This window comes from Stenella coeruleoalba, assembly GCF_951394435.1.
Source record: "Stenella coeruleoalba genome assembly, chromosome: 3".
Taxonomy (NCBI): domain Eukaryota; kingdom Metazoa; phylum Chordata; class Mammalia; order Artiodactyla; family Delphinidae; genus Stenella; species Stenella coeruleoalba.
In genome coordinates, this window is record NC_137148.1 from 61,416,834 (window position 1) to 61,443,007 (window position 26,174).

The following is a 26,174-nucleotide window of genomic DNA, read 5'->3' on the forward strand; positions in this document are numbered from 1 at the left end:
GAAATCAACTTACTTTAACTCTACTTCTCTCTACTTTGGTTGCTTATAAAAGTCTATCATATTTCATCTACTAGGAATTTTTTTTTCTTTGTGGAAAAATATAACACAAAGAATGACTTCTTTACTGAATGACTCATGAAAATGATAGGAGAGAATTCAACAATGTGAAAGAGCTCACTCAGGCAAAGAGGGAGAAAAAACAGAATAGTTATATGATAGACAATAATGAATAAAGGCAGAGTTACCCGGTCAAAAGGCTTTTGCTCACCTAAAGTATTATAAAAAGGAACTACCTGGAGCCTTTTGGTGGTAATATTTCAAGGATTCAGTGACAGAAACCTTATATTACTTTTAATTAAGATTTTGCCTGAAGCTTCTCCCAACTAAACTGTAGGACTGCCTCCACTTACACAAAACAAAAAGAGAGATAGACATTCTAATTATTATACTATTTTAAACTCAAAGTTAGCCATACAATTGTTACACTTAATTTTTAAAAGGTGTATTTTTTGTAAAACACTTAAAAAAGGGAAGGGGATGACAGCTGGAGAGACAGTGTGATATAACGGGCACTGAGGTAGCCTGGAAAGCACATGCTACGTGGTAGGGGCAGCCGGCTTGGCATCGGCTGGTTGTGCTGCATGCAGGTGGGAATAAAGCACCTGTACCGCCATAATCTTGTGCTTTATCCATGAACAGTGAGATTTCTTGGTTTGTCCTTTAATGTAAAAAAAAATACTGATTTTTAAATGGTGGCAACAGATTAAAAAAACATGATGTGTAAAAATACCAGTAACATACTGTGGGCTATTCTACCTTCTATGTATGGAAAGGAAGACAAACAGAATAGTACATACCCTCTCAGTCTTTGCTCCCTTCACTTTTCAATCTATGGAATATGAAGGGAAACGGGGAAGGAGAGATATGGAAGGTACAATACCCAAAAGCCAGACTAAAATCATGCAGGAAGTGAAGCTGACCAGAAAGAGAGGTGGGGGAAGGTGATACAGATAGGAAAAACGGGAGGAAATTGTGATTCTCCAGACACAGTCTTTCGTTAGTACTGGTATTACCACTGCTGGCACCTAATTCACTAAGGGCAAAGACATGTATTTATCTTACAAGATAAATCCGGTTTAAAAAGGAAAAACTTATATACACTGAGTTTGCTAATAGTCAATAAAATAATATGTATTCTACTTTAAAATGAACACATTTAATTATCAAATGCAGTTAAAGTTTTAAATGAGAATTACTACTTACCTATTGGATTAAAAACATGCATTTGCATGCCCACAGGAAGTTTCTTTTCCCCTATGTGGATATTTTCTACCTTCCAATCAGTGGTATTATTCAATGTTATTTGCACAGAGACCATATTATCACCAAAAACGCAAGGCTGTCTTGGAAAGAAATAATGGGCAGCTAGTCCTTTTCCACTCATCCGATGAAGCAGCACATGAGTTTTCACCGGTACAAAGACAGGAGTACTGACCTATTGCACAATGGAAAAAGGAAAAAAAAAAAAAGAATTAGTGAATATAGTTATTAATTCTTAAAAATATACAAAAATTCATAACACTTAACTCCTGTTTTCCCTAAAGTATTATTCACAATAATAGACATTAGTAGGATATCACACACATAGATATGAAGTCAGAAATTATATAAAAATGTAAAGTAAATGCCTTCGAAACAGTATTAAAATTCTTCTGTACTCTGCAGGCATATATTAAACTATTTTGACAATCTATATCTAAAAAGAAGAGAATAATCTTAGTTATATAAATATATTCAATTTTTTTAGAGTTTATAAATGTTTTCGTTTTCTTCTTAGGTACACTATATTTGGACATTTTGCCAATTTTCTTATTAGTTTTAATAATTTGTCATTTGATTTTCTTGGGCTTTCAAACTATAAGATATTATAATCTGTCTATAACGAACATCTTATACTTTCATTTCCAATCCTGACTGCTTTAACTTTTTTCACCCTGAATTTCTTTCACTGTAAACTGAAGACTATGACCTCCTTTTTAAGGTGGTTCTTCCTTTGCTTTAATGATTAAAAAGCTCTTCCCTACCTCAAAATCAGATAACTATTCACTTACATTTTTTTCTAGAGCTTTCATGGTTCTAATTTTTTAATTCATGAGGAACTGATTTAGGTATATTTACTCTATATTTAATTATTTTTCTCCAAATACTTAACAAATCATCTGTACATGATTTAATGATTAGCTCTTCCTCAATGGTCTATAAATGCAGATACTCTAATTATTTAGTTGGAGATGTTTTTGAACCTTGATGGAGCTGTTAAAACAGTCCCACACTGTTTTATTTCTTATAGCCCTACAATGTGATTCAATTGTTTGGCAAAACAAAGCGTTGCTTATTCCTCCACCCACCCCCGCCAATATTTTCTCGGCTAATCATCTGTTTATGCTTCCACTGAACCTTAGACTCTTAGTTAAATTCAACTGTGGGTGGAATCAGAGGCAGCATATTAAGTGAAGAAACACAGCCTTTCTAAAATCATATGGTGGCTATCTTTCCATTCAAAGTCAAAGTATGCATGTGGCTTGACCTGACGTGGGCAAGCTTTAAAAAAAAAAAAAATCAATTTGTGATTAAACAGGCCTAATCAAGAATTTTTCCTAACAAGTGTACTCTCCCAAACTAGGTTTTCTATTATAATTGTGAGAGTACATATTAACCTGTTCAACATGCTCACTATGCCACTGACATCTGATGACAAAAAACTTAATAATAATTTAAAACTCATCAACAAAAATCCAAGAGTTAAATATCATATACACAGAATGATAAAGTTGGAGAAAGGCACGTGTAGAGCACCATGAGAAAAGCAGAACAAAAGCAGGAGTCTGGATTACAGGCAGCCAGGAATTAGCACTCTAGATATAAGGTTCTTTGAAGGTATGCCTTAAGTCATTTAAGAGCTATCAGCTTGTCTTAGTTGGTTAACTGATTTTCTCAATCTAACCCTGGGACACGTGGCCCAAATATTTGTTTTTTTCTACTTTGTCTCAAAATTCTGCACCTTTATTATAATAGTTAAAACAATGCTAAGGAATGTGCAAAGGAAGAAAAACAGTGTAATTCTCTCCACACATTCTTTCCACACTCAACCAAGTTCAAGAAGCACTTTTAACTTCTAAAAAAGGTCCTCCCTAACAATCTTCAAAGCTTATCTATGAGAGTGCAAAGAGACCTATGTTTTCTTTCACAATACATACCTCATAAATGGCACTCTGGGGTAATAATATACACTTTTTTAACTACAGAAAGGGGCTGACTGAAAATGTTTGATTGCTTTTTTTAACCTATTTTCTAAGTTCATACAAGTCATATTTAGCAAACCTCCTCCACTATCTAAACTACGGTGATATTTTGTTCAATAAAACCAGTAGGTTTCATAAATACTTCATCAATTTCCATATGTAATACAATTAATCCTGACAAGAGAGCAAGATTTTAGCTCAACATTTTGTACATCAGATTACTTACTTATATTCCAGAAACATATACATGATCTGTGGCTGCTTATATTCTAAGATGCTAAATGTCATGAATGGCTTTTCTTACTTCACAATTTATAAATAACAATTATTTTATTAAATGTTAAAAAAAAACAGGTAAAAAGTAAATTAATTAGTGAATGACCTAGACTGGGGCTGTGAAAATGAGGGTTTAAGAAAGGAGGCAGATACTTAAGTTTGAACAAAACAAATCATCTTGGGTAGGAGACAGCAAACTACAGCCCACAAGCCAAATACCACCTGCTGCTTGTTTTATAAAGTTTTATTGGAACATGGCCATTCTGTTCTTTGACATATTGTGGGTGGTTGCTTTTTGGCTCTACAATGAAAGAGATGAGTAGTTGCAATGCCTAACATATTTACTATCTGGACCCTTTACAGAAAAAGGTGGCCGACCCCTGATCTAAGGGCATACATGTTACATTCTTCCTTCTCCCCTCCCCTTCTCTTGTTGTCCTGAGAAACAGTTCTCCATGGATCTCTCACAGTTCTGTACATCTTCTAAGCAAAGGTATTAACAACTTTGTTCCTGAAAATCTTTTCAAGGATGTACAGCAAGCAGTCTTTGGAAATGGGTTAAGGGCCTCCCTCTGGGGCAAAGGTTGGACAGGTTTGCCAACAGACCCTTATGAAAGGTTGCGATCTTCTATGCTAAGGATCCTCTCCTCTAAAGCAACCCACTGCATATGCAGTCATTACCTAGCCTTCATTGCGTCACCCTGTGAAAATTGGGGCTCAGAGAAGTGGCAAGAATGATGTTACCCTGGCTTCTGCTACTGCTGTGAGTAACAAACTGTCCTTTGTCTTTGACACAGGAGTCTGGTGTCTTCTACCAGTACCCATGAAATTGTCTCAGGCTAACTTGTTAGCCTGAAAGTGAGGTAACATCTCATACCCTGCACAGTTCTTTGATACTTACTTTTCTGTTTTTTTGGTCATCTGACAATTCCCAGATCCACTTACTCCAAAGAGCTAAATTAACGTTGAGTAGGAGTATCATGTACAGCTGTGCAGTGGTAACTGACTGTGGATAAGATCTAAAAACCTAGCTTACATTCAAGGGTGCCTTTATGGAATGTGCACAATGGCACCACCAGGGTTAGCATGCTTTGCTAATGAGAAGTCTTCTTGACAAAGAAGCTACTTTTTTTTTCCACTTTCCTTTAAGTTGATGTTATGACCTGGCTAATTGTTTCTATGAGGTTCTGATGTATCATGATGTGTTCTGATGGCTGACAACAAAGTATCAAGTAAATTTTATGAAAGACACTGAGGAATCAAGAGTTCAATGTTTCAGGGTAGCTTTTATCTGGTTCAAGACTAAGTGCTGGTATTTTGAAGGAGCTTTCTCCCCAGTGTTCTACCCTGTAGTGGTTATATATGGGATTGTCTGCTCAACACACCTACCATCTTCTAGGAATGTTGCCACATTCAGTTCTCAGTGGAGCTGGCATGTTCTTATGCCACCTCATGATCTGACCACATTAACTGGTTCAGGAATGGGCACCTGGCCCAATGAGTTCCTTTCCTAGGATTTTTGGATTTGGGACTTAGGAAGTTGAGCCAGTCTCTCTCAAGTGGCTAAAATTCTGAGATTTAAAACTGTAATGTCTGTGGCCACATTTCCTGCCATATTGCTCAGTAAGAAATAAACAAAGAACAGGTGAGAGACAGAGTTCTGCTGGTATCTTTGGTTTGGATGGTTCTTGAAGCTGACATATTCCTACCCTTCCTGAAGCTTGGTTTTCTGTGAAATACTCTAGCATTCCTTCCTGAAACTTCCCTTTTTTTTTTTCCCTTAAGCTAGTTCAAATTCGGTTTCTATCATTTAACTCCCCCAACTCAACTACTAATCACAATTAGTCAGATTTCAGGACACTAACTGGGAAACTGGGGAATAAACTCATAATGGGATAAGGCGCTTTCTTGCTCCTTTTCCTAAAGCCCTGGTAGATATGTTATGGTGAGACTCAGGCATGGCATCTGATTAGGTTGAGCCATATGAATCTACCAACTCTGTACATCAAAGACTTGAATTACAGGAAAGGAAATAAAAGCAAAAATAAACAAATGGGACCTAATTAAACTTAAAAGCTTTTGCATAACAAAGGAAACTGTCAACAAAATGAAAAGACAATCTACTGGACAGGAGAAAATATTTGCAAATGATATGATCGATAAGGGGTTAATATCCAAAATATATAAACAGCTCATACAACTCAACATGAAAAAAACAAACAACCCAATTAAAAACTGGGCAGAAGAACTGAATAGACATATCTCCAAAGATGACATACAGATGGCTAACAGGCACATGGAAAGATGCTCAACATCATTAATTATCAGAGAAATGCTAATTAAAACCAAAATGAGATATCACCTCACAACTGTCAGAATGGCTATCTTCAAAAAGAACACAAATAACAAACATTGGCGAAGGATGCAGAGAAAAGGGAACCCTCCTACACTGTTGGTGGGAATGTAAATTGGTGAAAAACAGTATGGAGGTTTCTCAAACAACTAAAAATAGAACTACCATATGACCCAGTAATTCCACTCCTGGGTACATATCCAAAAAAACCGAAAACACTAATTTGAAAAAAATACATGCACTTCAATGTTCATAGCAACATTATTTACAATAGCCAAAATACAGAAGCAACCTAAGTGTCAATCAACAGATGAATGGATAAAGATGACGTGATATATATATGTACAATGGCATACTACTCAGCCATAAAAAGAACAAAAATTTTGCCATTTGCAACAACATGGATGGACTTGGAAGGTATTATGCTAACTGAAATAAGTCAAACAAAGAAAGATAAATACTGTATGATATCACTCGTATATGGAATCTAAAAAATAAAATACACTAGTGAATACAACAAAAGGAGCAGACTCACAGATATAGAGAACAAACTAGTGGTAACCAGTGGTGAGAGGGAAGGGGGAGGGGAAAGATGGGAGTAGGGGATTAAAAGGTACAAACTATTATGTATAAAATAAATAAGCTACAAGGATATATTACATAACACAGGGAATACAGCCAATATTTTATAATAACTATAAATGGAGTATAACCTTTAAAAAGTATGATTTATTATGTTGTTCATCTGAAACTTACATAATATTGTACATCAACTATACCTCAACAAGTAAAGAGAAGGAAAAAAAAAGTGGAATTAGCAATTCTTATGGTTCAACTTGCTTTGGTTCAAGGCTACTTAGTCCTACCTTCATTAAGAAAGAGGAATCTTATTTATTATGTTTATTATCTGTCTCTCCCTTTATTCCCCGCTTTTATGTTCAATTTACAAAACATAATTTTACCTATTTTCAGAACTCAAAGCATAATTTTTCTACTTTAAATGATTATAGAGATTTTCAGATAATATACCACTAGTGTTGGTCATAACTATACTTTACTTGATGTGGAGTGCTCAATTATAACACTGTTCCTAAAAATACTACAGTCTTTCAAGGAGCTTACTGTGATAAGCGGAGATTATCAATATTAATACTTGTTGGTTTTAGGATATGACTTGACTAGAAATTTTCTACTGTATATAACTGGACACAAATGAAAAATACCATATTTCTTAATAATTAGAAGGACTTCTATGATCCAAACACTATTTCTTATAGTATCTAGTTCAGGTAAAAGCATTATTTCCCATTAAATATTAAAACTTGTATAAATAGGATAGTATGAAAGACAATATTTGAAAACACTGGTTTTGATTTAATTATTTAACTACTAATGTTCAAAGAATTAAAAATTTAGCTGCATTATAAGCAAATGATATGGGTTATCCTCATTATTCCTGAGGAGGTAATTAGTTCACTAAATATAATAACTCTAAAATAAAAAGCCTTCTTCTAGAGTTAACAGAACAAAAAGCATCAAGTTAACAGTGAGAGAATCCTCTACAAATCTTTACACAGCATATGTTTAAATAATAAAAGTCATTTGTGTACCTTTAGATGGTTTATGAAAATAACCAATCAATTTTGCAGACACAACATTATTTCTAAAGGGAATCTATGTGACTCATGATGCCTGTAGATACACAGAGACAAACCACACATATTTTATCAGTTTATTACAGTAAGCAAATAAGCGTGGAATGAGAGTGCACATAACTGTCTACTTAGCGCTTACTGAAACATTTATAAGAGCTGTTATCTCCCTAATAACAGACAGACAGCGTGCAATTTTAGAGAGGAGAAAAGCTTCATATTTTTTAACACTTCACTAAAAAGTAACCGAAGAGTGTAAAATGAAAAATACTCTGTGCAGTAAGCTGGTAATGGACCATATTATCAACTCAAGTTAGATTTATAGGATACAAACTAGTCACTAATAGTTATTTTATGACATAGCATGTCTGCTTTTTTTGAGATTATTAAGATTAAAGTTGTAAAACTTCTTTTGAACATAGCTGTTCAAAATGACTGAATTATAAAATTTAAATGAGAACTGAAAATAAAACATGGATTATCAAATGCCTAAAAATAAACCTTGTTCAACATCTGCATTACTATTTCAGAGATGACACTTCCATGTAAAGCTTTATGAAAACAATATCTTCTAGTCTTTTTTGCTTTAATCCACATTCAGACACTTAATCATTTTTAAGTATTATCAATCTATTCTGTTTTTGGACTCCAAAAATACGAAGATCTGCAGTATATAAACTGCTCTCTTTGTACCTAGTTTTGTTTGGCTTATTTTACAGCAGTATCTATTTAGATATATAATTTATAAAAAATGACCAGACTGTAAACAGAGATACAGTTTCATCTTTAAAATTAGCACTTTTTAAACCAGTGTAAATCTCAACTGGTAAGAACTGTAATGCAGAAAGCTACAGTATTGTCTTATTCACCCAGTAAAATGTAGAAAGTGAGCCTATTTTATCTTTAATCTACAGTATTGGGTCTAGTACCTAGTACAGGATTTAAAAAAGCAAAGGGAAAATCTGCTTAACTGTTAGCTAGAACTATAAACATAACATTCAAAGAAGTATATTTCATTTTTCCATCGAATATTACTTTAAATAAATGGTTTATACTTCTAAAGATAACTTCCTCCTTATACATGTATATTTAGGTATTCTAGAAAGTAACTGTGTTCCTTGCTCCTATTTTATTTTAGTCATCAGTATATACAACGAAAAACGTGAGACTTTTCACCTCTTATTTTGGTAATAAATAAAAATGTATTTACAGAAAGATTTGAGTAATTATCAACAAACATTTAATGAGAACCTTACTTCACACATGGTATTAAGCAGGCTACAGCAAACTTGGCCTGTGGATCAAACCCAGTCCACTGCCTGTTTTTGTATAGTCTGTGGGCTAAGAATGGTTGTTACATTTTTAAATGGTTGAAAAAAATAAAAAGAAAACTAACATTGTTGTGACACTAAAATTATAAGACATTCTAATTCAATGTCCACAAACACAGTTTCATTGGAACGCAGCCACATTCATCCATTTCTGCATGACCTCTGGCTGTTTTACCACAATGGCAGAGTTGAGTGGCTGTGCTCTGCAAAGCTAAAAATATTTACTATCTGGCCCTTTACAAAATGTTTGCTGACCCCCATAGAGGATGTATTCAATTTCCATTGGTGTTGAGATGAGGAGGAAATTACTTTATAATAATACCCTATCCTTTCCCCTCCCCAAAGGTAAACCTATAAGTCTCACTGTCGACATACTACTTTTTATAAATCTGAAATCCAGAGTGATGTGTATATACTTTTATTTACCACTTTCATAGAAAAATAGTTCCAGAACTATGGATGTAGATACGTTATACTATTCTTAGATATGTTCTACTATTTTTTTTCATATTTCCTTTCTGACTTTTGGTTTAAGGGTGCTAATAAAAACAAAACAATCTGGTTTCCAAAGTGTTTAGCAGAAAGGTTCCAATAATTGGTTACAAGAAATTTCGTCAGAACCGGAACAGTTTATATAAGCACAAACAATTATGTGTTGTGTTATTTGATAGATGTGATAATCATTTGATCTTTAGTTCTACTGCTTTCTCACTGACAATATCAGTATCATATACAAAAGAAAATGTTAGTGTTCCCTTCCTTTGGAACCAAGCTCAGAACCTTGGCATTATCTTTGACATTCTTATTTCCCTCCTACAATTACTTGAGGAGTTTGATGTCTCTTGTATTCATTTTCTTCTTTTCTGTTGTCTACCACCAGCTTAGTTCAAGTCATCAATGACACTTAAAACATTAAAACATTTTTAAAAATTTTAAATTGCAAAAGAAGTGCATGCTTATTGAAAACAATTTCAAACAGTATGGAAATACAAGTAAAATTCCCTCAGGTTTAACCATAATTAACAATTTGGTGTCCCTCCCTATCTTTTGCTCCCCTTTTATTTCTGCTTGCCCATTCAAATTGGCCTCCCTGTCTCTAGATTCTTTCCACTCCAATCCGTACCACAGGCTCTTGTAAAAATAGTTCTCTTAAAAGTGTACCTCCCTTATACGCTCAGTGAGGAGGGGTAGAAAGTGCTGAGCTTTGAAGCCAGACAGATGAGCTGAACCTCTGGCTCTGCAACTTACTAATCCTATGACACTAAAAAAGTCACTCATGCTTTAGAGACCTCAATTTTCACATCTGTGAAGTGGGGAAACTACGACCTATCTTTTAGGGTTGTTGTAGATCTAGGCTAAATATAAAAAAATCTAGAGGAGTGAAGGGCCTGAAGATGTTAACGTGACAGGCACAAGTACGGGAGTGAGACATGATTTCAGAGTTGAAATGAAAGAGTATGTGGTTGAAATTCAGTACAGGTCAAAGTTATTGGTACTGAACAGATCAAGAGGCTGTGAGGTTACATATTGCACAGGTTGAAAATATGTACAGTGAGACGTCCCAGGATGATGGTGGGCTGACGAGATTATGTGGAAGATGCCAAGATCTTCACTGAATGTGGGTAAATGATTAAGAGATCCCAAGATGAGAATGACAAGGAAAGGAAAAGGGTATAGGAAGATGGAATGGGCCTCATATGAGGAAGGAACATGAGGATGAAAAGGGAATGGCCTAGATGAAACATCTGGGAGCTTCATACAAACCATCTTGCTGGTAATAATGATTTCGTCAAAGAATTCTAGAGAATTGTGAGTGAGGTCATGATGAAAATATTTGTTATGGGACAGCAAGATCCAAAGGGAGATTCTCAGAGGAAAGCCAGGCTACATAATAGTACTTTATAAAAGTATGTGAGGGGATTGGTAGTTGTTCCACACATTTCACAATGGGGCCACAGCACCTAAAAACCAGCCATGCTGCTTGCACTTAAATGAACTGTAACTTAGGAGACAGAGGGATATGGATCTCATCTAGATGAAGCTCTAGAGGAAGAAAAAGAAGTATGTCTTAGTTGACGTATAAATTGGAAAGGCAGTTTTATTACAGCTACTTTAATTTTAAATAACAGGGCTCTCCAGGGATGCTTTCTTTGAATCTGACAAAGAAGGAAAGGATCCTTTCTACATCACAGGGTCAGTTAGACAAACCATACATTGCTGTGGAATTCCTGACATAGGGCAAGTTTGGGGAAATGGGTCCTCTGAGACTACAGAGCTAGCGTGCACACTCGCTTACACGCTCTCTCACACCCACACACACGTATATTTACACATACATATATATATATATTTTTTTTTTCTTTTCCTGACCTGTGCATAAATATTTTAAATTCTTCAGTGAGGAGGTAGGGATGGGTAGAACACCTTGATTTACTACACAGGAACCTCTGAGTCTTTGGAGTCCACGTCTTTGGCAGCAAAACCTCTGATGACCGGGCTTTATTTTCAGTAGAGTCACCTGACTAGGAATTTTTCTGGATCAATACCTAGGATTGGGGCCTAGGTGCTTGTACTCTTGCACTGGTCCATGTGTTCTCAGGCTATCCCTATATTTGGCATATGAAACATCTTTCTTCAGAAGCAAGAAAGGCTATGGCTTCCCTCTTGTCAGGTAGAGTTAGTGCTGGCAGTGGTAAGTAAGAAAACATTAAATTTTAAGTTAGAAGACCTTCAAGTGATTGATGAGAAGAAAATTATTTAACTTCTTTGAGCATGAATTCGTAAAATAAAGAGTAAAACTACTTAATTTGTAGGATCGTTTTTATAAGGATTCAGTGAGATACTTCATATGAAAGTGTTTTGTAGATGAAAGTACTCTTCTTTAATTGTCATTAAAGACAATGTTTATTGGCATAAGGGAAAAACACTGGCAGAACTAAGATCAGAATTGAACATTTTTAAGTGTCATTTCTGTCAAGTAATAATCTACAATTTCTTTTCCAATAAACACAAAGTATTCCTTATGATAAAGGAAAATAAAGGTCAGTCACGCAAGCTAGTGGGGAGATTGTTTCCTCTTTTTCAGAGAACTACAGGAAGTGGGAAGAACCAGCATTTATTACTTCTTTCCAAAGATTAATGATAACCGAGGAAACCTTTTTGAATATGACCTTAATTATGAATCAGTAGCCTTAGTCACCAGAATAACCTTCAAAAGAAAATCAATAAAATGAGATCAGATTTTTAAATTATCAGTTATTTAATAAACTAGATATCTAAAAGTGGATTTCAAGAGAGAATTTCATAAGCACACATCATTTATGATGTGATGAGGAATCTCAAGATAAGTCTGAATGTCCTAACATCATAGGAAGACTACTAGGCTTTGAGGTATTTTATACTTCTTTACTTCATCAGGATTACAGTATTAAAGAACTCCTACCATCTATATATCTACCTTCAGTACTGAAATTATAGAATCCCACTTTTATACTAATTATAGGGAATTGACTCTTACTGTTTGGACATGTTGAAAAGAGCAATGAAGAATATCACTAAAAAAAATGTAACAAAGGTAACCAGAGGCAGCTGGATGGGGCACTAGATCAAACGTCAGGAGCCCTGGGTTATGGTTTCAACTCAGTCATATATTAGTAGTGAGAACTTAGCTAAATCACAGCCTCACTTAGCTTCTGTTTTTCTCCTCTGTAAAATGGGGCTAATTATACACATCCTGTCTGCTTCACTGAGTTGTTTTGAGGACAAAATGAGACTGTATGTGTGAAACTGATTTTTAAACTGTTCAATAAAAGGCATTATCGGGATTATTAGTAAATTGAGTTTCCTGTCAACATTAAAACATCAATCTGTCAGATAATATAAGGTCCTGAGGTTAAAAGTACATATCAGAAAGCTGAATCACCATTGGAGAAGGGCATTTAAAACAATGTTGCTGTATTTATTGATAGTACCATCCAAAGGCCTTTAAAACAGTAATCCCTTCCCCCATGTCCTTTTTTTTTTTTTCCTCTCTGTTAGTTGTGGGTGAAGAGGACTGTTCTCTAAAAGGTTTCTAAATGATGTTGATGTTAAAAAATATAGTATCACCATTTAACAGCCTTTTAAAGAGCAGTCCCTAGCATGGTCTTTGTTAACAACTGAGGGAGGAAGGGACTATTTTTTCAAAGGCTTTTAGAGGATGTTGTTAAAAGAATATATAGTGACATCATTTAAAAGCCTTTTAAATAATAGTTTTCCTTCCTTCCCAATTGTAATGTCCTTGGCTTTCATTTATTTTGTACTACAAGCTGAAAATGGACATGCCAACATATTATTGGTTATGGCAGGCATCTGTTAGATAGAGAAGGATGCATTGCTTTAAAAAATGTTGATGTCCAGAAATAAATCCAGCTCTTCAAGAACATAGTACCAGTTCTATACAGGATGCTGGCCACCCACCCTTTCATTGAGTTGTGGTACCTTTTGCTTGTTTTCTCTAAGAGTTTACTGAAGACGATGCCACGCAAACAGGAAAGGAGTCATTACAAGATTTCTGGTGAGATAAATGTAATCCTACCACCCACTGCTACTTGAGTTAACTCTCCATCCAACTTATGGCAAAATCTAACTCTAACTCCTATTCTGTTGTTTCGTTAAATTATTTCTGTCCACTATTCCTCTGATTTTAGACTTTACTCCACTAGGGGACAGCAGTGGATACTTAGGGTTCCTCTCCTTATTTAGCTCTCAAGGAGAGGAAAAATTAAGTCAACCATTTGGTTCAAAGCACAAAGTCTGATAGCCAGTAAGCTTTGAGGTAGGTTAGCTTAGATCATCTTTCACGTAACACACCAAAGAAAAAAGAATTAGCTCCAGGGGTATAATCATAAAATAGGAAACAATTTTTCATTTCTTCTTATGCTGGGTCTTTTCAGAAAAGTGTTATTTCATTTTAAGGACAGGAATTTCTAGATCTACAACAGTTTGATGAAAAAAATAAACATTTAAAAATTCTAAAAGCACAGCCCTCCAAACACACTGTACTTTTCTTTTTGAATTTAATTTTTTTAATACAGGTTCTTATTAGTTATCCATTTTACACATATTAGTGTATATATGTCAATCCCAATCTCCCAATTCATCACACCACAACCGGCCCCCTGCCACTTTCCCCGCTTGGTGTTCCCACGTTTGTTCTCTACATCTGTGTCTCTATTTCTGCCCTGCAAACTGGTTCATCGGTACCATTTTTCTAGGTTCCACAAATATCAGTTAATATACGATATTTGTTTTTCTCTTTCTGACTTACTTCACTCTGTATGACAGTCTCTAGATCCATCCACGTCTCTAGAATTGACCCCATTTAGTTCCTTTTAATGGCTGGGTAATACTTCATTGTATATATATATACCACATCTTCTTTAACCATTTGTCTGTCAATGGGCATTTAGGTTGCTTCCATGACCTGGCTATTGTAAACAGTGCTGCAATGAACACTGGGGTGCATGTGTCTTTTTGAATTATGGTTTTCTCTGGGTACATGCCCACTAGTGGGACTGTTGAGTCATATGGTAGTTCTATTTTGAGTTTTTTAAGGAACCTCCATACTGTTCTCCATAGTGGCTGTATCAATGTACATTCCCACCAACAGTGCAAGAGTTCCCTTTTCTCCACACCCTCTCCAGCATTTGTTGTTTGTAGATTTTCTGATGATGCCCATTCTAACTGGTGTGAGGTGATACCTCATTGTAGTTTTGATTTGCATTTCTCTAATAATTAGTGATATTGAGCAGCTTTTCATGTGCTCCTTGGCCATCTGTGTGTCTTCTTTGGAGAAATGTCTATTTAGGTCTTCTGCCCATTTTTGGATTGGGTTGTTTATTTTTTTAATATTGAGCTGCATGAGCTGTTTATATATTTTGGAGATTAACCCTTTGTCCACTGATTCGTTTGCAAATATTTTCTCCCTTTCTGAGGGTTGTCTGTTCATCTTGTTTGTAGTTTCCTTTGCTTTGCAAAACCTTTTAAGTTTCATTAGGTCCCATTTGTTTATTTTTGTTTTTATTTCTATTACTCTAGGAGGTGGATCAAAAAAGATCTTGCTGTGACTTATGTCAAAGAGTGTTCTTCCTATGTTTTCCTCTAAGAGTTTTATAGTGTGTGGTCTTACATTTAGGTCTCTAATCCATTTTGAGTTCATTTTTGTGTATGGTGTTAGGGAGTGATCTAATTTCATTCTTTTATATGTAGGTGTCCAGTTTTCCCAGCACCACTTATTGAAGAAACTGTCTCTTCTCTATTGTATATCCTTGCCTCCTTTGTCATAGATTAGTTGACCATAGGTGCGTGGGTTTATCTCTGGGCTTTCTATCCTGTTCCATTGATCTATCTTTCTGTTTTTGTGCCAGAACCATATTGTCTTGATTACTATAGCTTTGTAGTATAGTCTGAAGTCAGGGAGTCTGATTCCTCCAGCTCCATTTTTTTCCCTCAAGAATGCTTTGGCTATTTGGGGTCTTTTGTGTCTCCATACAAATTTTAAGATTTTTTGTTCTAGTTCTGTAAAAAATACCATTGGTAATTTGATAGAGATTGCATTCAATCTGTAGATTGCGTTGGGTAGTATAGTCATTTTAACAATATTGATTCTTCCAATCCAAGAACATGGTATATTTCTCCATCTCTTGGTATCATCTTTAATTTCTTTCATCAGTGTCTTATAGTTTTCTGCATATAGGTCTTTCGTCTCCCTAGGTATTTATTCCTAGATATTTTATTCTTTTTGTTGCAATGGTAAATGGGAGTGTTTCCTTAAATTAGTGTATAGGAATGCAAGAGATTTCTATGCATTAATTTTGTATCCTGCAACTTTACCAAATTCATTGATTAGCTCTAGTAATTTTCTGGTGGCATCTTTAGAATTCTCTATGTATAGTATCATGTCATCTGCAAACAGTGACAGTTTTACTTCTTCTTTACCAATTTGTATTCCTTTTATTTCCTTTTCTTCTCTGATTGCTATGGCTAGGACTTCCAAAATTATGTTGAATAATAGTGGAGAGAGTGGACATCCCTGTCTTGTTCCTGATCTTAGAGGAAATGCTTTCAGTTTTTCACCATTGAGAATGATGTTTGCTTGGGTTTGTTGTATATGGCCTTTATTATGTTGAGGTAGGTTCCCTCTATGCCCACTTTCTGGAGAGTTTTTTTTATCATAAATCGGTGTTGAATTTTGTCAAAAGCTTTTTCTGCTTCTATTGAGATGATCATATGGTTTTTGTTCTTCAATTTGTTAACACGGTGTATCACATTGATTGATTTGCATATATTGAAGAATCCTTGCATCCCTGGGTTAAATCCCACTTGATCATGGTGTATGATCCTTTCAATGTGCTGTTGGATTCTGAATGCTAGTATTATGTTGAGGATTTCTGCATCTATATTCATCAGTGATACTGGTCTGTAATTTTCTTTTTTTTGTAGTATCTTTGTCTGGTTTTGGTATCAGGGTGATGGTGGCCTCATGGAATGAGTTTGGGAGTGTTCCTTCCTCTATAGTTTTTTTGAAGAGTTTGAGAAGGATGGGTGTTAGCTCTTCTTTAAATGTTTGATAGAATTCACCTGTGAAGCCATCTGGTCCTGAACTTTTGTTTGCTGGAAGATTTTTAATCACAGTTTCAATTTCATTACTTGTGATTGGTCTGTTCATATTTTCTGTTTCTTCCTGGTTCAGTCTTGGAAGGTTATACCTTTCTAAGAATTTGTCCATTTCTTCCAGGTTGTCCATTCTATTGGCATAGAGTTGCTTGTAGTAGTCTCTTAGGATGCTTTGTATTCCTGTGTTGTCTGTTGTAACTCCTCCTTTTTCATGTCTAATTCTATTGATATGAGCCCTCTCTTTTTCTTGATGAGTCTGGCTAATGGTTTATCAATTTTGTTTATCTTCTCAAAGAACTAGCTTTTAGTTTTATTGATCTTTGCTATTGTTTTCTTTGTTTCTATTTCATTTATTTCTGCTCTGATCTTTATGATTTCTTTCCTTCTACTAACCTTTGTTTGTTTTGTTTGTTCTTCTTTCTCTAGTTCCTTTAGGTGTAAGGTTAGATTGTTTATTTGGGATTTTTCTTGTCTCTTCAGGTAGGCTTGTATTGCTATAGACTTCCCTCTTAGAACTGCTTTCGCTGCATCCCATAGGTTTTGGATCATCGTGTTTTCATTGTCATTTGTCTCTAGGTATTTTTTGATTTCCTCTGATTTCTTCAATGATCTCTTGGTTATTTAGTAATGTATTGTTTAGCCTCCATGTATTTGCGTTTTTTACATTTTTTTCCCCTGTAACTGATTTCTAATCTCATAGCGTTGTGGTCAGAAAAGATGCTTGATATGATTTCAATTTTCTTAAATTTACTGAGGCTTAATTTGTGACCCAAGATGTGACTGATCTATCCTGGAGAATGTTCCGTGTGCACTTGAGAAGAAAGTGTAATCTGCTGTTTTTGGATGGAATGTCCTATAAATATCAATTAAATCTATCTGGCCTATTGTGTCATTTAAAGCTTCTGTTTCCTTATTTATTTTCATTTTGGATGATCTGTCCATTGGTGTGAGTGAGGTGTTAAAATCCCCCACTATTATTGTGTTACTGTTGATTTCCTCTTTTATAGCTGTTAGCAGTTGTCTTATGTATTGTTCCCTAATTGTTCCATTCTACTGTACCTGACCAACTCTAGCCCATAATGATGTTAGTTACTTTCCATTTTTACATTCCCTATAATTTAATTTTCATAATATTATTTAACTTTATGCATTCAACATGATTACTTAACTTTATTCTTATGCATCATGTAAACAGCAAAGTGCTAAGTCTAGACAATAATTTTTTTGCATGTTTTTGCATGATTTTTAAAAAATATAAATAACTTTTGAATTCTCTGTTGCCTTAATAGCACAAGTGAGTTAGTTATTTGTGCCTATAATTATGTGATAATAAATATTTTTACGTTTTAAAGTATTTAAAAATCTGCATAAGAAGTCATGTCATTTGACACATTTTCCATTATCTACTGAGATAAATCAATGTTTCACTGAGAAATGCTAGTATAATTGATTCTAATAAATGAAAATTGGTAAAAGTTTGAAATAAAATTGACTTGAAGCATCAAAAAGACAGCAATAGAAAAGTACAGATACAAAATTTAATATGACTGATCTGAAAATTTCAAATTTCTCTTAATTTGAGTGGTCTGACCAGAGTTAAGTAAAACTGCCACAAATAAGAACTTCTTGGTTAGACAGCTTTGAATTCTAGGAATAGTGATTACCATGGTGTCATCAATACCAAGACCCAAGAGTACATGCTTGCTTATATGTGGTGCTGCACTCTGGCTCTGCATCAGAATGACCTCCATAATGCCACGGTCCTACCCTTCCTCTCTTCTACAATTTGACAGGTGAGGTATAAATAGCTGACTCATCTTCTTCTCCCCACAGGTTCTGTACATGAGGTGGTATACAGAATAATGGATCCCCAAAAGTGTCTAAGTCCTACCCACAGAATCTATAAATATGTAATGATGCATGGCAGGGGGAATTAAAATTGTTAAACAGCTGAGTTTGAGATGAGATTTTCCTGGATTGTCTGTGTGGGCCAATGTAATTGTACAGATCCCATAAGTGAAAGAGGGAGGCAGGAGAGTCAGTGTCATAGTGATGCAGTGTATGGACAACTCAGTCATTGCTGGCTTTGAGCCAAGGAATGTGGGCAGCCTCTAAAAGTTGGAAAAGGCAAGAAAAAGGATTTTCCCCTAGAGCCTCTAGAAAAAAACACAGCTGTGTTGACACATTGATTTTAGATCAGTAAGACTCATTTTGGACTTTGACCTCCAGAACTGTAAGATAATAAATTTGCATTGTTACAAGCCACCAAATGTGTGGTAATGTAGCAGTAACAGGGAGTTAATAAAAGTAATTATAATGTCTAGTTGCAAACTACTGTTCTGAATTCTTGTGTGGCAAAACCCATCTGTGGAGTCTATGGTATAATGTTTATTTGCATACATCTTTCAATGGCTGATCTGTGATGAGAGGCATCAACAATTCTGCTTTCTGTATAGTATTTTCTCATTGGACTTAAGCTCTAAATAGCATAGACACTAATAATTTGAGTGGCTTTCATACTGGATAGTTACTTGTCAGAATCATTTGGAAGACTGGTTTATAAAAAATTCCCCTCCCCTAATACTTTCTTTATTTTTAATGAACACACTAAGTTGGCTTTGATCCATTTCGTTAACAGACAGGTACTGAGAACCAATGAAAAAAATAAAAGATGAACTGTCTTCCAAAGGCTCCAGTTTAATGCGCTGCATATTACCTAAGACTACCTCTTAACCCTTAGTATGTATTAGTTTTTCTGATAAAATATGCATACAAAAAACATTTTGGGGCTTCCCTGGTGGCGCAGTGGTTTAGAGTCCGCCTGCTGATGCAGGGGACACGGGTTCATGCCCCGGTCCAGGAAGATCCCATGTGCCATGGAGCGGCTGGGCCCATGAGCCATGGCCGCCGAGGCTGCAAGTCCGGAGCCTGTGCTCCGCAACAGGAGAGGCCACAGCAGTGAGAGGCCCGCGTACCACACACACACACACACACACAAAAAAAACATTTTGTATGAATTCTATACAAGCCGAAAGGGGATTATAGTACACAGACACTTGGGTGATGAGACCCAAAACAGACAAGTTTCCATGGGGGAAAATGAAGGAACCAAGAAAAATACTGGAGCATTTGGGTGGGGCAGAACAAGTTTAGGACAATGAAACATCTAGGCAAGAGAAGGAGAGGGTAGGTATTACATGAGTAATAATCCTGAAGCACCTCTTAACAATGTTACAGTTTTTTCCAGCACCATCTTTTTCTGAAACAAGCACAATAAAAAAGTCAGATTTTTAAAAAGGTTATACTGAGTCTCTGAATCTGAACTCTTAACCATTTTACAAGCACTCACCTAAAAGTTAACATCATAACTCCTGGGATAAATAATGCAGATGTACCAGTGGGTGCTTATGCAACCAGGTCTACATGAGAAAAACGAAACCACCAGAGATATAAGCAAATACTGCTCAGAACAAACTCAATTCAGTCTGTGTTGGTTTGACAGAAATGTATGTAGAATGGCAAAATGTTTCTTGGTGGAAATTTCACATCTGTCAATTATTTTATAGAAGGCATTCAGTATTACCATCCAAGATAAAAGGATTCTTCTCTGAAGATTCAGCAGCATTAGTAATTTCCTCTGTCAAGGACTATAAACCTCCATGGAAGCTCTACTGTACTCTTGTTTATGGTCTCTGTTTCCAAAAGGCTGTAAGATGTGCTCAAAACTGTAACCATGGCTTACTTTTTTAATAATGTTCTGAATATGGAAGACATTCCCTTCATGTTTATTAATAGAATGTTCAGGTTAAAAAAAGCTTTCACTAAAAAAACCATAACCTCCAAAGCTTTTTACTAGAAGCGAAAGAGAACTAGCACTACCCATAGATATGGAGTCTGCAAAGAATGTGAAGAACTTTAACCTACATTAACTATTCTATCCAAACTATTCTTGGAGATCTGGAGAACTGAGAAATTTCATATAACTATGATATGTAATTTTTATGTTTAATCTAACACCTGCTCAGATCATTTCACTGCCACTTGATATATAATAGCACTTTTTGGTTGAGAGCTTTGAAATAAGTATTGAGCCACATATCTATAAAAATATACTCTGAAAAGCATATTGGTGAATTTCAGAATACATACAATCTGGTCAAGTATTAAAAAAAGATATACGCTATGATTCCCTCCAGCCATTTATTGAAAGACTGGTGAATTGATAACCTTCTCCAGATGTGTAACGATCTTTTAAAAATTAATTAAAAGGTACTGTTTTCTAAGGAAGAAACAGTTAAAAGAAGTCAGACACTACTTTCTGAGAGTTTCCTTTAAACTGTTCTATTTCTCCCCTGAGTGTTTAAAATTAGCAAGGCATTCAAACTTGTTGGGTGGTATCTCTATGCGTTTTAGCAAATAGAAGCTACGTAAAACTTCAAATTCCTTTTTTCTTTCCAAAACCCTTGGGAAATTTTCTGATTCAAATTAAATATTATAGAAGGTATAAGACTAAATTGACAGTGGCTGACATGTGTTTACAATCCACCTAAAATTTGCTTTTGTGACTAAGTTGTTTGATGTAATCCCCAGAAGTAAAACAGACAGGTATTTGAACATTTTCTGGCACAAAACATGTCTCTGTCACAAAGCAATATCTTAATCTCAAATTCATATTTAGAATCACTACTTTGAGTAGCACTGCCACTGCACAAGGCCTGTATGTATCTTCACACTGTGTATTATCACCCAATGACAAACTTGACGTTTTATGAAGGGCCAGCCCCCTTTCACACTGACATCCTCTGTACCCTGAGTAAATAACTAACAATTCATTTCCTAACCTTGACTGTAGAGTCCAGCCTTTCCACCATTCTTTTTTTCTTCTTCTTTCCAAACAAGTGACAAAGAACAAGGAAGCTGATTGAAGGGGTCCATTATGTATCAACTTAAAGAAAGGCAAAGTGATTGATGAAACTAGCAGTCACCTTCACTGCTAGCTACTGCACCTGTATCCTTTTTGTCAAATGACCTGAAAATCCTGCTGACAGTTTAACATTCACTACAAGGATACACAGGATGGAACTACAGTTTTCGATATTTCTATTTGCAATGAAATCTTTAGAGACATGATTTGAAAACAGTAGTTAAACTTTATAATTTTCTAAGGTTTACATTTTCCTCTTATGTAGTCACTGTTTGCTATTAACTTGCTTTGCAAAACTACTGTCATGGGGGTGCATGGAGTGAGGAGGAGGAGGATGGTAGGCAACATGAATGCTTGTTTTAAACTTTATCTTTTTGTTTTGCTGGCAGAGAGGCAAGATTGTTAGCAGGATTCCTTCTGCCAAATTATTGGATGAATTACAATTAATTGTACTGCTAGAAGAGGTAGGATGGTCAACATCTCAAAAAATAATTATTAATTAAAATAAAAGTAAAAATGCAGCATTCTAAAAAAAATAGTACTTTACCTAAACAACCTGAAGTTGTTTCTCAACCTTCAATAGGTGATGGGCTTAGTGAATTCACTGGATAACCAAGTAACTAAGAATTTCTTCTGTGGATGGGTAAGTTTACCTAAATTAAAGAACTCATGTTCAGTCACAAGCTTACTGTGTTGGAAATAAAAATTTCACTAGGCAACAGTGACACAATTGAGAGTCAGAAAATCTCAAAAGAAGCCACTGTTCTCTGTGTGGACATAGCACCATTTCCTCTGGGCATTTATTACCTGTTAAAAACCAATCTTTTGGTGAGTGGCAGTTCAGGGTTTTTGAGAGCAAGCTGCAATATTTCTTCAGGTCTGCAGCGTCATAATTAAAGCTGAACTGAGCGGAATTGGAGAGGGAAGGTCAGTGAGGTGCCGTATGAGAGATGAGGCTGGGCTGATGGGCACCAAATGAACAAATTATGATGGGCCCCACTCAATGTGATGAGGTCAAATGCTTGTTTCTACCCACTGACAGTTCAATTTCCCTGAAATGTCTCTCGGTTCTCTATGAGCTAATTATGAATGAAAAGTTATCAACTGCTCATGCCAAAGGGGGCTTAAATACTATTTTGTGGAGTTCTTAATGTCAAAATATTGTTCAAAACAGCATACTGTCCCACTCCAAATACAATGTGTGGGTTAATCTAAATACCAGTGAAACACATCAGTTTTCCTCAGGTTTTTCACAGTGTATACAATAAAGCAAATTCTCCAGCACTTGTCAGCAGCTTAATAAAATTTTTTTTTAATTTAAAAAAATAAAAAAGGAGATAATTTTATCAGGTAAATCTACATTATACTTACAACTCACTTTCATGGTAATAGCAGTACAGTGCTTATAGTTTTGCATATCACAGGCTACAAAATCTTCAAATAGAACTATATATTTTTTTCAGGAATGATGCTACTGAATTGTTAGCTTCTAGGCATCAATACTCAGATTTACTCCAGCATACAGATTTATTATACAAAATCAGCTCAAGAGCCCTGACAAAACGTAAACTCCATTTATGGAACCAGTTTTTGAGGAACAATTTTCCACAGCCTGCATTTATGATGGACAATTATTTTCCTTCTCTTTGAATCCTGTGATGGATGATAAATATTTGACAGAACTAATAAGGATCCTACTAATTAAAAAAATGTCTATTGCTTCAATTAATAATACAAAAACAGATGAAAATGATAAAATGTGCTGAGACCCTACTTGTGCCAATCACTATGCAAGGGACTTTCATGTAAGGATGTTTAACACAGTAAGTAGTCTGATAGCTTTCTAACAATATACAACACATATAAAAGCTTTGGATCAACGTCCTGAGATTAGAGGGTACATCACACTAAAAATAGTATCTGTATAAAATAAAATATAGCACTGAGCTTAAATTGTAAGAAGAATTATAAAATATGTAAGCATAATGCACCTGAAAATAACACATGTCAACTTTCTCACTGCCACTAAATGAAAAGGAATTTTGGAATGGGCTCTTTAAGAATAGATTTAAAGTATAAACATAAGAAGTACTTGCTGGAAGTGGGGCAGAGCGAGGGAAGGATCAATTATGATGCAGGTAAAGATAACCGGATATCAAAAAATGAGTCTGAAGTAGGGAAAAACTTCTGCCATTTAAAAACATCATATGTAGATACGTATGCACGCATATTTTTGGTAATTTACCTATAATGAAAAAGTTTTTACTATTAAGCATTGTTTCTACATTTGATATAATATACTTAGATATACAATGTCAATTTATATGATTCCTTACGAAATATTATCATATATATATATATATTCATGTTTAGAGATCACAATTTAATTCGTTTATTAAAAGATCCCTTCTGGAAGTTGATTTTTTTCTAATTCTTATTGTAATTGCATTGTTCTAATCTTGTATTATAAAGGCAGCTGCTTGCCTATCATTTGTACTTTCCTCGTTAATCCTGACTCAGTGAATTAACCTTTAATTATAGCCGTTAAAATTGAAATGAGCCTCTTGTCTGGCTGGGGCTGCCCCCTTTCAGTGCATGACTCTGATGAAAATTTTTAGGGTCAATGAATATGTCCCATGTCATGTCTGATAGCTGCTAAAGATGTGAGGAGGTAAATGTTACCTTAGAAAGATGTGCTTTAAATTTTTAGGAGATCTGCTTTATCGATGGGAAAATAAAATAAAAATGACAATTTCAGTTTCTCAGTTTACCATGCTGTATTTTTAGCCGAATTGAGAGCATATAAGAAATATAAAGAATGGGTTAGGGCTTCCCTGGTGGCGCAGTGGTTGAGAGTCCGCCTGCCAATGCAGGGGATACGGGTTCGTGCCCCAGTCCGGGAAGATCCCACGTGCCACGGAGCGGCTGGGCCCGTGAGCCATGGCTGCTGAGCCTGCGCGTCCGGAGCCTGTGCTCCGCAACGGGAGAGGCCACAACAGTGAGAGGCCCGTGTACCGCAAAAAAAAAAAAAAAAAAAAAAAAAAGAATGGGTTATTAAGATATATTTAGTCAAACTCTTTAAAACAATAACTTATTCTCCATTTTAGCCTTAAGTGTTACATGTTATAATAAAAGAAATATGTAAGGATCACAACTACTTTTTAGATAGGTGCTTGATAGGAATAATAAACTAACAGATTATCAATACAGTCCTTTAAACTGACATCAGTGGGAATGGATTCTACAATATAATAATGAAGCTGGAAAACAGTAAAGATTAATCTCATTCATTTAATACACTTTTGATGAGCACCTATTACGTATCAAGCACTGGAAACAGAAAGGCCAATAAAAAGGCCCTGTCCTATCTTCCAGGGACCCAGAGTCTAAGTTTTCTCATATTAATATGTTTTAATAAAAAAGATAAGGCACCTTTCCCCTGCGCTAATGCTGATGTTGACTAAAGTCACTTGCCGTCTCCCACTTTATTCCCCATAGACCTCTAAAGAGCTAGAACTGAGGGACCTTAGAAACAATCTATTACAGTCTTCTAATTTCACAGATGACAACCTGAACAGAACTCAAATTTTGATTTACTAGCTTAAATTTACAAGATAACTTTGGCAGGGCACATGTTCAGTGAACCATGAATGCCAAAATCTTCAGAAATAAATGAGTTTCCAAAATTATGTATTTTTAAAAACTTACTCTGAATATTTTCAAGTGTACACAAAAGCACAGAGAATAATATAAAGAAAAACTAGGTGCTCATCACTAAGTTTCAAAAAGTTATCAACATTTGTCCAATCCTGTTCAATCTAATCTTTTGCTCTACTTTTGAATTACTTAAAGGAAACTCGAGATATGATCTAATTTCATCAGTAAATATTTTGGTTTGTATATCTAACAGATAAAGACGTGTCAAGAAAACTTACAATACTATTACCATACCTAAAAGAAAAAAAATTCCCCCAATTTAATGTAAAATACAGTATTCACATTTCCGTGACAATCATATATATGTCTTTTCAGAGTTGGTTTGCTTCAATCAGGATTCAAACAAGATACACACATTACATTTGGTTGGTATCTCTCTTAACCTAAATTATGCATGTTAAAGAAGAACTTACTGAAAATTTTTTTTTTTTTAGCAGAAGTGTATAGTAGATCTGCAGTAATAATTTAGCATTTGGGGGAGATATTTATATATTCAGTAATGTGGAACAGCTGCAAATGTAGAGAAATAACCCTTTATTGATAGGCCTATAAAAGCTGTCTGTAATTACATTCCTGAATGATTTGAATAACAGTGTGTCTGATATATTTTAAGATAAGTGGCTTTTACTTTTCTTTGATATTAGGGTCATATACTGTACTTATCTATATTTTTACTCCATGTTCTCCTCTCTCTGGTAATAAATTAATTTCTTAGTGTTAGTTTGGCATGTGCCCTAAAGCTAAATTCATTTTCTTTTCCTTTGCAGAGAAACAAAGTTTTTCTAAGTATTACAATAATATATTTCATGTTTAGGCCAGGTTCCTCATGTTAAAAGGTTAAATACTAATAAATAATACTTAATAGAATGGAAAATCAATTCTCCATACCATGCCTTGTCCTATGTTCAGAAAATTTCTGGCAAGCGTTTTAAAGAGGAACAGAGGTAACAGAAGTTAACTTGA

The 26,174-nt window shown here is 35.1% G+C and overlaps 1 protein-coding gene across 5 annotated transcripts in view; it reads right to left on the reverse strand.

The window, feature by feature from the left end:
* Positions 1 to 26,174, reverse strand: part of AP3B1 (adaptor related protein complex 3 subunit beta 1) — a 274,658-nt gene that overhangs the window by 38,621 nt on the left and 209,863 nt on the right. For all 5 annotated transcript variants that reach the window (XM_079916789.1, XM_079916785.1, XM_079916787.1 and 2 more), the window contains exon 23: positions 1,264 to 1,495. In XM_079916789.1, coding sequence (XP_079772915.1) covers positions 1,264 to 1,495 — 232 coding nt within the window. The remainder of the gene's footprint in view (positions 1 to 1,263; positions 1,496 to 26,174) is intronic.